Source organism: Anastrepha obliqua, unplaced genomic scaffold (genome assembly GCF_027943255.1).
Source record: "Anastrepha obliqua isolate idAnaObli1 unplaced genomic scaffold, idAnaObli1_1.0 ptg000009l, whole genome shotgun sequence".
Taxonomy (NCBI): Eukaryota; Metazoa; Arthropoda; class Insecta; order Diptera; family Tephritidae; genus Anastrepha; species Anastrepha obliqua.
The window spans coordinates 5,110,264-5,123,429 of record NW_026562178.1 but is presented as its reverse complement, the minus strand read 5'-3'; the positions used below and the strand labels follow the sequence as shown (position 1 = coordinate 5,123,429).

Here is a 13,166-nt window from a genome sequence, read left to right as displayed (position 1 = left end):
GTAAAATTGCTGATATGTTGTAAAGATATCTTCAAGTTTAAATGATCGGCGACCTCTTTTATGTCGCATAATGTTGATTTATGACTGAGCGCCTCGCAATAATCAGCATCAAATCCCGTTTTTTTAACATCTCGCTAATTTGTGCCCACGCCTCGAGGAAAGAGAAGAACGATGCGACCACAGATTCCTTCTATGAGCGCTTGGAGCGTTCCTATGAGCGCTGCCCACGCCATGGCTTGGCGACTTCAACGCCAGGGTGGGCAAGGAGAGAATTTTTGGTCCCACAGTCAAAAAATTCAGCCTACACAACGAAACGTCCGGAAACGGTCAAAGGCTGATCGACTTCGCCGGGGCCCGAAACATGGTAGTCTGCAACACCACATTTCAGCATAAGAAAATACAGCAAGCCACCTGGCAGTCTCATGATCGCATAGCACGAAACCATATCGATCATGTTGGTACAGATAAAAGACACGCTTCTAGTGTACTAAATATACTTACGATCCGAGGACCCAACATCGGATCCTTACCTCGTTGCAGCCAAACTGCGCACACGCCTCACTCCTGCTCTCAGAGAGTACTACCCAACAAACCAGCATGCACGAGCGATGGAGCACCATTTCTCGTTCTCAACGTACCGCTGCCGAAGAAGAAATCGGGTTCCAGCGAGCCCAAAAAAAAAATAGTTGGTACGACGCGGAATGTCATGCCTACAGCGCCACGCTGCGATCGGGTGCAACGCGAGCCATAGTGACAGCTGCGGATGTCACAGAGAATTTGAAGATCCCGCTACCCTAATCGTTGATGACGGAATTGTCGTTCCGCTACCCGGGAGCCCACGGACTGCCGGCTTAGTTATTCATACATGGCGGCGAGGAACTGCTAGAGTGCATGTATCAGCTTCTATGCAAAATATGGTGAGATGAAAGCATGTCTGCCAATTAGAATTTAAGTCCGCTCTGTCCAATCCATAGGAAGGGTGATCTTGCAATCTGTGCCAATTACCGCGGCACTAGTCTTCTAAATAGCGCCTATAAGGTTCTAGCGAGCATATTGTGTGAAAGGCTGAAGTCAGCATCAACCAACTGATTGGACCTTATCAGTGTGGCTTTAGACCTGGAAAGTCTACCATCGACCAGATATACACAATACACCTAGTCTTGGAAAATACCCATGAAATAAGAACCGACACACACCACCTTTTCGTCGATTTCAAAGTTGCATTCGACAGTACGAAAAGAAGTCACCTGTATACCGCGATGTGTGAATTTCGTATCCCCGCAAAACTAATACAGCTATGCAAGATGACGTTGTTGAACACCAGCAGCGCCGTCAGAATTGGGAAGGACCTCTCCGAGGCGTTTGATACCAAACGAGGTTTCAGACAGGGTGATTCGCTGTCGAGTGACTTCTTTAACATGAACCGCAGAACTTAGTCGCTCAGGCACAATATTTTTAAGAGCGTACAATTGTTGGCGTATGCCGATGATATTGACATCATCGGCCTTAACAACCGCGCTGTTAGTTCTGTCTTCTCCAAACTGGAGAAAGAGGCAAGCGAATGGGTCTGGTGGTGAACGAGGACAAAACGAAGTACCTCCTGTCGTCAAACAAACAGTCCGTGCACTCGCGTATCGGCACCCACGTCACTGTTGACAGCTATGATTTCGAGGTTGTAAAAGACGTCGTATATTTAGAAACCAGCATTAACACCGATAACAATGTCAGGCTTGAAATCTAACTTAGAATCTCTTTTGCCAAAAAGTGCTACTTTGGATTGAGTAGGGAATTGAGTAGTAAAGTCCTCTCCCGACGAACGAGCCTAACACTCTACAAGGCTCTCATCATGCCCGTCCTAACGTATGGTGGAGAAGCGTGGACAATGACAACATCCGTTGAGGTGACGCTTGGAGTGTTTGAGAGAAATTTGCATGTTGCCGGCGGCGAATATCGCAGGCGATGGAACGATGAGCTGTATGAGCTTTACGACGATAAAGACATAGCACAGCGAATAAAGATCCAGCGGCTACGTTGGCTGGGTCATGGCGTCCGAATGGATAGAAAGCTCCGACTCTGAAAGTATTTAATGCGGTACCAGCTGGTGGTAGTAGATGAAGAGAAAGGCCTCTTTTGCGTTGGAAATATCAGGTGGAGAAGGATTTGGCCTCACTTGCTGTGTCCAACTGACGCCGGTTAGCACGAGAAAGAAACGACTGGCCCGCTTTGTTAAACTAGGCCAAAACCGTGTAAGCGGTTATCCCGCCAATCAAGAAGAAGAATGATGATTTATGTGAAGGCAGTCTCCTTCTTTTATGCAGTAATCGAATCTCATGGTTAAGAATATGAGTAGAATCGCAGAATTATTTGTAGATTACGCGACTTCTGAGATATTTCGTGGGATCTTTAAGTGTTTAAAAACCACCTTCTATTAGCATATTTATAGTGGGTGTTGTCCTAAACTCCTCGGAACCGCGGCATGATATGATGCTCTGATTTTATTAATGGTAGATCTACTACATTTTGTATATATTATATTTATTTTTTTGAGAATGGTAACACAAATGACATGTCAAATGTGTTCATAATTTACTTAAAGGTTTGACATTTACGAAATGGGACGCTATACGCTTGAACAAGATGTCTCGGGGCCCAGATTAAGGTAACTTAATGGTTTTCGCTCAAGGTGATAAGGATAGTCCTGCATTGCAGCCTGGCTCTCCGAAAGAATAGCGATATTACCCTTAAAAGAAGGATCTGCGGTTAGTTGCCTAAAAGCTTCCCCAATTGCCAGTACTTCCGCCTGAAAGACACCGCAAGCATTAGGGATACGCACAGATCTTTCAATTTTAAGTCTATGAGAATATATACCAGCTTCAACACCACAATCCATTTTACTGCCATCTGTATGGACTGTAGTGTCGAAGTTGTTTAGTGATAATCCCTTATTCCACTCTTTCCAAGATGGAGAGAGAATGACAAAATTTCTACTGAATGTTACCGTCGGGACGATGTACTCATACTGGGTTTGTCGCAGTAATAGACTAGCATGGCCATGAGCTTTTTCCTTCCAGCGACCCGCTTCATTTAACATAAATGCACTCATTGTTGCCATTTTCTCGATATGTAGATCTGACGGAATAACGTGTGTCAGAGCGTTCAGGGCCTCCCTAGGACATGGTCTGATTGCACCGACTGTTATTGCACAGGCCGATCTTTGCATTGTGCCAAGTAATTTGACGTTGTATTTTCTCTCTATAACTTTCCACTAAACTAAAGAGTCATACGTTAAAATTGGTCGTATAACCGCCTTATACAACCATAATGTATACTTGGGTTGAAGACCCCATCTTCTTCCTAGCATACGTTTACAGGCATATAAAGCGATTTCTATTTTCTTTACCAGTTCTTTAATGTTTAATTTTCAGCTAAGTTTGGAGTCCAGAAATACCCTTCAGTACTTTGCACTGGTTGAAAGTGAGAGGGTTAATATTTGGTCGTAAATAGCATGAGTTCTGTTTTACGCGCGTTTAAACTTAGGCCACAGCCTGTAGCCCAAGAGTTAAGCTCATCTAACGGCATTTGAATGATCCCACTGATCGTATTGGGACACAGTCCTGATGCCATTAACATCACATCAGCGTACGCGACCACTTTTACCCCACCTCCATTAAGTTTTTTTAAGATTCTACTAATAAAACATAACCAGAGGAGTGGAGATAATACCCCCCTGTGGAGTGCCCCTGTAGACTCTTTTAGTTATGTTTATATTACCCATATTAGCTCTAGTTATCTAGCATAGAGATGATCCAATTGCTAATACAATTTTCCACCCCTAAGTCTATTAACGCCCGTTGGATAGCATCAGTGTTAACGTTATTAAATGTGCCTTCTTTGTCAAGAAAAGCTACCGTGGTGTACTGTTTTCTTGCTAAAGACTCCACTATTGTTCGGATTACCACGATTTGCTTTTTGTATGACTAAAATCCGTTCAAATGTTTTTAAAAGAAAGGATGGCAGACTAATTGGCCTAAGGTCCTTCGCTGATTCATGTCCCCTTCTTTGGTATGAAGATGATTCTAACAGGTTTCCAGCTATTCGGAATATAACCTAGGTTTGAAAATTTCCATTAGCCATGGCAGAATACTATCAAGAGTTTCCTGTAACATCTTCGGAAAAATGACGGCCTGGAGATTTGAAAGGTGAAAAGGATTTCATGGCCCATGCAACCTTCTCTTTTGTGACTATTACATCCGCAAGATGCTGTGGGTCATAGCGGCTCCACCGAATTCTCTCAACATCGCTATCGACAGCACTACATGCCGGAAAATGAGTATTTAAGTGAAGTTCTAGAGATTCTCCTGCCGTAGAAGGCCAAGTGCCATCTGGTTTCTTGACCTAAGAAGCCATTGAATGATTTTTGGACAAATACGGCTGAGCCTCGCAGAATCTCTGCTAGATTCGATCGAAGAACAAAAATCTCTCCAGCCTTCCTTCTTGGCGGCCCTTGTTGACTTTTTGTAGTGTCTCCGAATTTCTTTGAACAGTTGCCAATTACCTGTTGAGTAGCTGAGATTAAAATCTCATCTGGCTTCTTCCCTTAATTCCGAGAGCCCATTGCTCAACCAAGTCGGATAAGATTTTTTGCTATATTTAATTGAACACGACGTCTTACAGGCGCTACTGAATGTCTTCTCTAATTTTGTAACCTTACTCTCCAGGTTTTCCGTGAGAGTGATTTGGCTGATCGGAATTCTTCCCAACTTATTATTCACTACATTTTTGGACTTTTCCAATTAGTTCTTAGTGGGTTTCGATACGGTAAGGGTGTATAAGCCCTCAGATCTAGATCGTAAAGGATCAACTTTTGATCCGAGAAAGAATTTGTTGTTGGAACAGTAAAGTAAAATCAATCCGCCCACTCCGTATTAGAAAAGGTGGAAGTGGGGGTATTACCTTTGCTACATACCGTCAGGTTAATATTATTAATAAAATCGCCGACAGCGGCTTCCACCTCCACAGCCGTCACATCTTGTGAACAATATGATGGGATTAAAAATATATTCAAATGTTTCTTAGCTACAATATAAGATCTGGGGTTACCTTCAGTCCGTTTGTAGAAGAGGTTATGGTTGTTCACCTGCTCGTTAGCGCCATCGTTTTTGGTAGAAGCAGTGTCGTCAAGTTGCATGCCCGTGAGCAACTCGTTGGAGCCGTCAACCTCGACCTGTTCATCCTCCGGATTTGCAGAGCGGAATATCTTCAGTTGCGTTTTCCTCACGATGAAACGAAGTTTGTTGTCCACTTTTCCCAGAGGCTCGATGCTCTCCTCCGATATTTGGAGAAGGAAGGACACACTGTTCTTTTGCCTCCGCTTTGATGATGCTCCAGTCATCTATCGGAACAGTGCGGTTGTGTGCTTGCAAGTGTGGAATTAGTTGCTTAGCTCCGAAGTCCATGTTCGGTATCGAGATGCGAGTCCTCGTCCGTCGAGGGATTTCACTTGCCGGAATTAGTTTGAGCATCAAACCTTCCCAGTCGTTCGGGACCTTGCCCACAACTATTTGCAGGAAGTTAAGAGAGAGTTGATCATCGCACTTGATCAACCTGTATCCGCATGGTCACCTGCCCCAACAGGGCGCTGCACATGTCGCCATGTGCGGTGACCAAAGAGGATATCGGGGAAATAATTGGTCAGCCATGGCATGGGAAATAACATGGTAAGGCCACCGTTGCAACCTGAGGCGGCCTGGTGTCAGGAGGACTCCGTTAGAAGTCTAATTTTGTCCCCCTGGGTACCGAACCCACCCAATAGGCACGGATCGCATCACACCTTGGGTTGAAGGAGTTTTTTTAACGAAGTTTGCATCTTCGATCTGTGTGGTTCGCGGGAGGTGTCCTTCTACTACCCATATGTAGGAGGCGTTCCACCTGGGAACGCGCCCTCTAGGGATAACAGGTTCCCTCGAGGGAAACACCTAGTATTTTCATAAAATTTACATTGATTGTGGAGTGTTATATTGAATGTTAAGCTGATTAAAATTGTGTTTCCTGCAGACATGCAGGTGCTTGCATCTCTCAAATGAAATGAGAACACCAGAGTATTTTGACCATTCGTTCAAGGCGCTTGAAGTTCTACAAAATGAAGTATTAATATCAGCTATTTTCTTATTATTGCATATAAAAAATAAGTCGTCAAATTAATGTGAGACGGTGCTTAGTGTTTGGTTGTATGGCTCATAATTTTGTTAACTTCGTTAAAAGAAGGGAGATCCTTGGGGCACTCCATTGTGAATAGAAAAAATGGGAAAAAAGCTGTTATTTGCCTAGCAACCAATTTTACGATTGCTCAGAAAGGTTATGTAATGGAAGATTTTGTGTCCAACTTTGTTTTTTTTTTTTTGAGAAATTTAAAGATTATTGGTGGCCAAGAAAAAATAAGGCATCCAATGTGCTAGAGCCGGCCTTGAATCCAACTTGGAATGATGATAGATGCTTTTTGATTGTCAAAAAACCTTTTTGATATCATTTTCTCCTTTATTTTGCTCATACATGGTGTTAGGGAGATGGGGCGATAACTTTCAATAAGCGATGATTTTTTCTATGGGTTTAATATAGGTACTATTACGGCTGTCTTAAAAATCCTCGAAATTATGCCAAGATTAATAATTGAGTAGTTTCAGACTTATACTCATCGCGAGAGGAGTTGCCTTTCAGACTGGGCTTTTTCTCTTGGTTTCTCACCAAAGTATATCTTTACCGTTAATCACTTTTCCATCGTAAGGGACTTTTTCCTTTACAGTTCTACTCAACAATGTAACAGCAACTCAGATTATCAAACTTCCTCTCCGGTCAATCGCACCTCCAGCAATATGCAAAGCAACAACACTACTTTAATCTCCAACTCACAATCTTAAACCTTTGATTCTCTCCAGTCCACCAACGTCAACAACGTTCATAATAACATGGCTATCAACCCTTGCTCCTCTATAACTAACACATTACCACAATTCATCAGCGAATTCCCATCCCACTCTAACCATACAGGTCGAAGACGTAAACTTCGTTAAAAAAAACTCCCTGAACCAAAGATGTGATGCGACCCGTGCCTATTGGGTGGGTTTGGCAGCCGGGGGACTAAATAAGGCTGTCTCCGTACGGAGCCCTCCTGATATCAGGCCGCCTCAGGTTGTAACGGTGGCCTTGCCATGGTATGGGGGGCTACCATGGTCGACCGGATATTTCCCCTTTATCCGCTTTGGTCACCGCGCATGGCGACATGCGCAGCTCCCCTTGGCGGGGCAGGTGACCGTACGAACCAGATGAAATGCTGAAACAAAAACTTAAAAATTCGGATGACGAGAAAACAAACACGGAGAAAACGGATAAAATGACGGGAAAACATACTGACGCATCGACAGCACGAACTGATGAAAAACCAAACACGCGGACAGAACTATAGGACAAGCAAACAGACAGACAGGAGGAAGTGACGGACGCACTTAAAAAACAGTCAGACAATTGGACAAGACGTACGAGCAAGGACGAACTGAGGATGACGGGGTCACCCTCAGAGGATGAGCTCTTGGCCTCCAGCCAAGAAACAGTTGAGGGAAAAGCTGTGGGCCACAATACGCCAACAACTATTGTATAAATCAACTAACAACATCCGCTAAAGCCATGGGGCAAAAGCGTGGTAATAAAGGTCCCTCAAGGTATAAACTTTACCAGAAGTCTCTCGCTATCCTTGTTAGGATTCGAAAAACCGAGACCGAAGGTAAAGTTCTTCCCAAAGATGAGACCGACAAGGCAAGATGTCAAAAGGTGGTTGATGAATACTTGGCATTCCAAGCCGCCAACAGGACAGATGCCAAAAAACGAAACCGCTCGCATGACGAAACTGGGAAGGTAACAAAGTAGCACAAGATATCGGATCAGGGTGCAGTTGCCTCCAAACCTATCAAGTGATTTAGTGAGGTGGCACGGGACCATCTCCAAATGGCATTGGTACACGAAACCTCTAACCGCGGAAAACCAGTGCTTGACAAATGGTCAGAGATTGAGGCACGGTTGTCTCGCATAGTCGTTGACCATGTCAGGGCTAACCCGGAGGGCCAAACACCAGGTTTCGACTCGGTGGAGGTAGTCCGCGGTTACCATGTCATTAAGTGCGATGACCAATTCTCACTGCATTTTCTGACAAACGTGATTGGTAAAATCCAGAACAGCTGGGAAGGCTTGAAACTCAAGCTAATTCCGGCTACCGAGATTCCACGAAGGCCGCGGGCTCGTATCTGGGTACCAAACATGGAGTTTGAAGCCAATCAACTAATCCCCTACCTTCAGGCGCATAATCGCTCGGTAACGATGACCTATTGGTCGATCATCAAAGCGGAGGCTTCGCAAAGGCACAGCAGGTCTTTCCTCCTTCCAATTACAGAAGAGAGTCTGGAACCACTGGAGAAAGTGGGAAACAAACTTCAGTTTGGGATCAGGAAGACCCAGCTGAAGATATTCCGTTCTGCAAACCCGGAAGAACAGCAGGATGAGGTCGATGGTGCCAACGAAGTGCTGACTGGCATGCAGCTGGATGACACCGAGTCCAAAAAAGGAAACCAATAAACATGGGTTTAAAGGTTGTCCTGCAGCATTCACAGTCTGTAACGGACAACCTAACCGTTCTCCTGGCGGAGGAGGACGTGGACATCGCACTAATTCAGGAACCCTGGGTCCGGAGCACCGAGGTGAAAGGTTTCACTGGGAAAACCTACAATATCTACTATAAACGGAACATGTATTGTAGCTAAAAAACACTTAAACACATTTTTAATTCCATTATATAGTTCACAGGATGTGACGGCTGTTGAGGTGAAAGCCACTGACGGAGTCAAAATAACGCTTGCCTCTATATATATATATATATATATATACATGGCACACGAAAGACCAGCACCGCCTGAGGAGGCTCGTAAACTTGTGCAGGAAAACCCGAGCAAAACCCTGCTTCTCGGATGCGATGCCAATGCAAGGCATGCTCTATGGGGAAGCTCCAAAACAAACGACCGAGGCGAGTCTCTTTATGATTTCATAATTAACACTAACTTGTTGGTATGTAACAGGGGTAACACTCCCATTTTCACCTTTCCAAGTACGGAATACTTCAGGGGATGGGAGGAAGTGATCGATGTTACCCTAATGTCTGAAAACAGCTCAGTAAGGTTAGGCAATTGGAGGGTCTCTGATAAAAGGTCTTTTTCGGATCACAGCTGCATCCTGCACGATCTGGATCTTAATGTTGATCCGCCCTTACCGTATAGAAATCCACTAAGAACCAACGGGAAAAGGTTCAGAAACATAGTCAATAAAAGGATAGGAGAGATTCCCATCCACAAAATCACTCTCACCGAAAACCTTGAGAGTAGAGTCACATCAGTGGAGAAGGCATTTAGTAGGGCCTACAAAACGTCCTGCTCCATAAAATTTAGCAAAAAATCCCATCCTCCTTTGTGGAGCAGTGAGCTCTCAAAACTAAGGGAAAAATCTAGATCAACGTTTATTCTCAGCTACTCGACAGGAAATTGGCAATTGTACAAAGAGAGTCGGAGACAGTACAAGAAGGCAATTAGGGCTGCCAAGAAAGAGAGCTGGAGCGAATTTTGTTCGTCAATCGAGTCCACCAGGGATTCTGCTAGGCTTAGCCGTGTTTTGTCCAAAGATCATTCAATGGCTTCTTGGGTCAAGAAGGACAGGTACTTGGTACCTGGACAGCTATGACAGAAGAATCGCTAGACCTTCTGCTAAACACGCATTTCCCGTGGTGCAGCGTCCACGAAAGTGGGAGGGGAAGTATCAGGCGGAGCCAATATAATCCACAGCACCTTGCAAAAGAAATAATTACAAAGGAGAAAGTTGCATGAGCAATTAAATCTTTTTCACCTTTTAAATCTCCGGGGCCAGATGGGATCATCCCAAAGATGTTACAGGAAACCTTGGACTGTATTCTACCATGGCTAGAGGAAATTTTCAAAGCGTGTTTAAACCTAGGTCATATTCCAGATAATTGGAAACTAGTCAAGGCCGTCTTCATTCCAAAAATAGGCAGGAGGGGACATGAATCAGCGAAGAACTATAGGCCAATCAGTCTTTCGTCTTTCCTGTTAAAAACCTTTGAAAGACTTTTAGATATATGTATATCTTAGAAGCTCTTTGCGGCAAATCTACGGTGACAGCGCTTCACGAGGTAATCCGAACAATAGAGGGCTCTCTAGAGAACAAACATTATACCATGACGGCATTCTTGGATATAGAAGGCGCCTTTAACAATGTTAGTACAGAGGCGATCCAACGGGCGTTGATAGACTTAGAGGTGGACAATTGCATTGGGTCATCTCTATGCCAGAAACCAGGATCATCAAAGCTAATATGGGTACTAACAGTATAACCAAGAAGGTCCACAGAGGCACCCCACAGGGGGGAGTATTGTCTCCATTTCTTGTTATGCGTTATTAGCAAAGTCTTAACCCTAGAACACACACCCAGAAAATACCACGTAAACACACACACGGGATACGTTTGTACCCGGGACCTTATTTTGCGGTTTTTTTAATGCTTATTCAACCGATTTCTATGATTTTTTTTTAAATGTATATTTTAATATGTAACAAGTATTTTGTCTTTTGTTTCATTCGAATATTCCTACTGGTTCCAGCGATATGGGCAAATAAAGTCAGGACATGCAACAGTGGATTTTTGTTTTTGTTGTTGTCCTGATAAATGTAAAACAAAATAATATAATTTATAATAATATACTTGTAGAGTAACAACGAATACACATTTTGGTTTTTATTTCATTGAAATATTCTACCTGGTTCAAAAGATATGTGCAAAAAGGTCGCGCAAGGTATGGGTACGTAGGTAGCAAATACACTGGTATAACTGGTTTTTGTATTTTATATGCAGCTGCAAGGGTTGTTTTCACACGAGGTGTTGTTATAAATGCTGCCTGTTGGTATTTTCATTATTGTTTTGGTGCTCAAAAGTGTAAGAAGTGAAAATATAAGTGAAAATAAATATAACTGAAACTATAAATAACTGGATACGAAATGACTTCAAGAAGAAACCAATATTTATCAAGTGCAGCATATAGAAGGTAAAAAATTTAAAATAAGCAACAATGTAAACATATACTAATTTTTTTTGTTATGCAGGCTAACTGAGGAACAGCGAGAATCATATATACAATCTTTATTTGATGAAATTTGTGACGATGACGCTCCCTATGACTTTGACTCAGAAGATGAAGAAGAAATTCAATTCAATGACATTGAAATTGCTGATGACGATGCTGAAGTTTCGCAAAGTGCCGCAGAAGTATTACCTGATTATGCGGACTATGAGGATGATGAAGAAGACGACGAAGAAGAAGAAGTAGAAGAAAATAATGAATTACCTGCTAGTGGCGAAAAATTTGTTGCACGTGATGGTACTGAGTGGATGAAAGAACCAAATGTAAGTCGTCAGGTACTCAGACAAAATATTATAAGAGAACGTTCTGGACCAGCTAGATGCACTGAAATGTTGTCAATAGAGCAAACATTCAAATGTTTAATGAACGTTAAAATGGCTGATATAATTATGCGCCACACAAATAAGTTAGCAAAAGAAACTTATAATGCTTACAATAATGCGCATCCAAACAGAACTCCTAAGTCATGGACGCCTGTGTCAATAACAGAGCTGTATGCATTTTTTGGCATACTTATTATGACTGGTGCGAACCATAGCAATGGAGAACATGTTCGAGATTTATGGAGCGTCAAAAACTATCCTTTATATCGCGCCACAATGGGAGTCAACCGTTTCTGTTCGATAATGCGGGTCCTAAGATTTGACGATAAAAACACTCGTACAACACGCTTACTAACTGATAAAGCAGCACCGATCAGTGAGTTGTGGACGATGATGAACAATAATCTTTCTGCACATTACAAGCCCAGCTCATGCTTGACGATAGATGAACAATTATTTCCTTACCGTGGACGCACACGGTTTACGCAGTACATACCGTCAAAACCTTCTAAATATGGTGTCAAGGTTTGGTGGATTTGCGATGCCACAAATGCATATCCACTGCATGGACAAATATATACTGGCCAAGCAGAAACTGGTAGGGAAACGAACCAAGGTGAACGAGTGGTGAAGGATTTGTCTGCCAAATACCAAGGAAGTGGCCGAAACATTACAATGGACAATTTTTTTACGACCTTGCCAGTTGCAGAACTGCTTCTCACCTGGAAACTCACGATCGTTGGAACTTTGCGCAAAAACAAATCATATATTCCTTAAGAAATGAAGCAGAACAAAAACAGGACAATTGGTTCAACGACATTTGGCTTCAAAAATAATGTGACAATGTGCTCTTATGTTCCCAAAAAAATAAAGCAGTAATTTTGTTTTCGACCATGCATAATGATGCTGAAATAGCTGACAGTGGGAAACCTGAAATAATTGAATGTTATAATCATACCAAAGGTGGTGTTGATCGAATGGACCAAATGTTTGCGGAATATCCAACACAAAGACAAACAAAACGATGGCCACTAGCGATGTTCTTCAACATGTTGGACATTACAGCTCTTGCAGCCTACATTGTCTACGATTTGAATAACCCTATGTTGCCTTGGAGAACAAACAACAAGCGTAAGCAGATCCTGCGCAGCTTGGCTGAAGCATTGTGTATGCCCATTATTGAAGCCAGAGCCATAAATCGTCAAGTGACGCGAAATTTTTCGACTAAAATTGCTATTGAAGCATATTTCAACCGACCGCTGGAATCAATGGTGTCAACAGCAGCATCAACATCTGCCGCAGTGCGCACGCCAAAACCTGTGTCCGGATCTTTCTATTTATGTTACGCACAAGAGGAAAATCGCCATAGAAAAACCAGAAAGCTGTGCGCCAAATGTAAGAAGCCGATGTGTCTTGAACATTCGGTCACATCAACAAATTGCTCTATTTGCCATGATTTTCCTTAGATATAAGATGCATTTTTATAATTTTTATAATAAAAGTCAATAATATAATGTGTGAAATGAATATTTTTAATTTTTCAAATAAAAAAATCATATAAAAAAGGTTTTTTTTTGATTATTATGAGGATTTTCACTATT

At 42.7% G+C, this 13,166-nt stretch overlaps 1 protein-coding gene across 1 annotated transcript; it reads left to right on the top strand.

Annotated features, from left to right (window-relative positions):
- The first annotated feature begins 7,995 nt into the window (after positions 1-7,995).
- Positions 7,996-8,619, top strand: LOC129251219 (uncharacterized). Its single transcript, XM_054890573.1, has one exon. It carries the CDS (start codon positions 7,996-7,998, stop codon positions 8,617-8,619), a length of 624 nt encoding a protein of 207 aa, XP_054746548.1.
- The last annotated feature ends 4,547 nt before the right edge of the window (positions 8,620-13,166 follow it).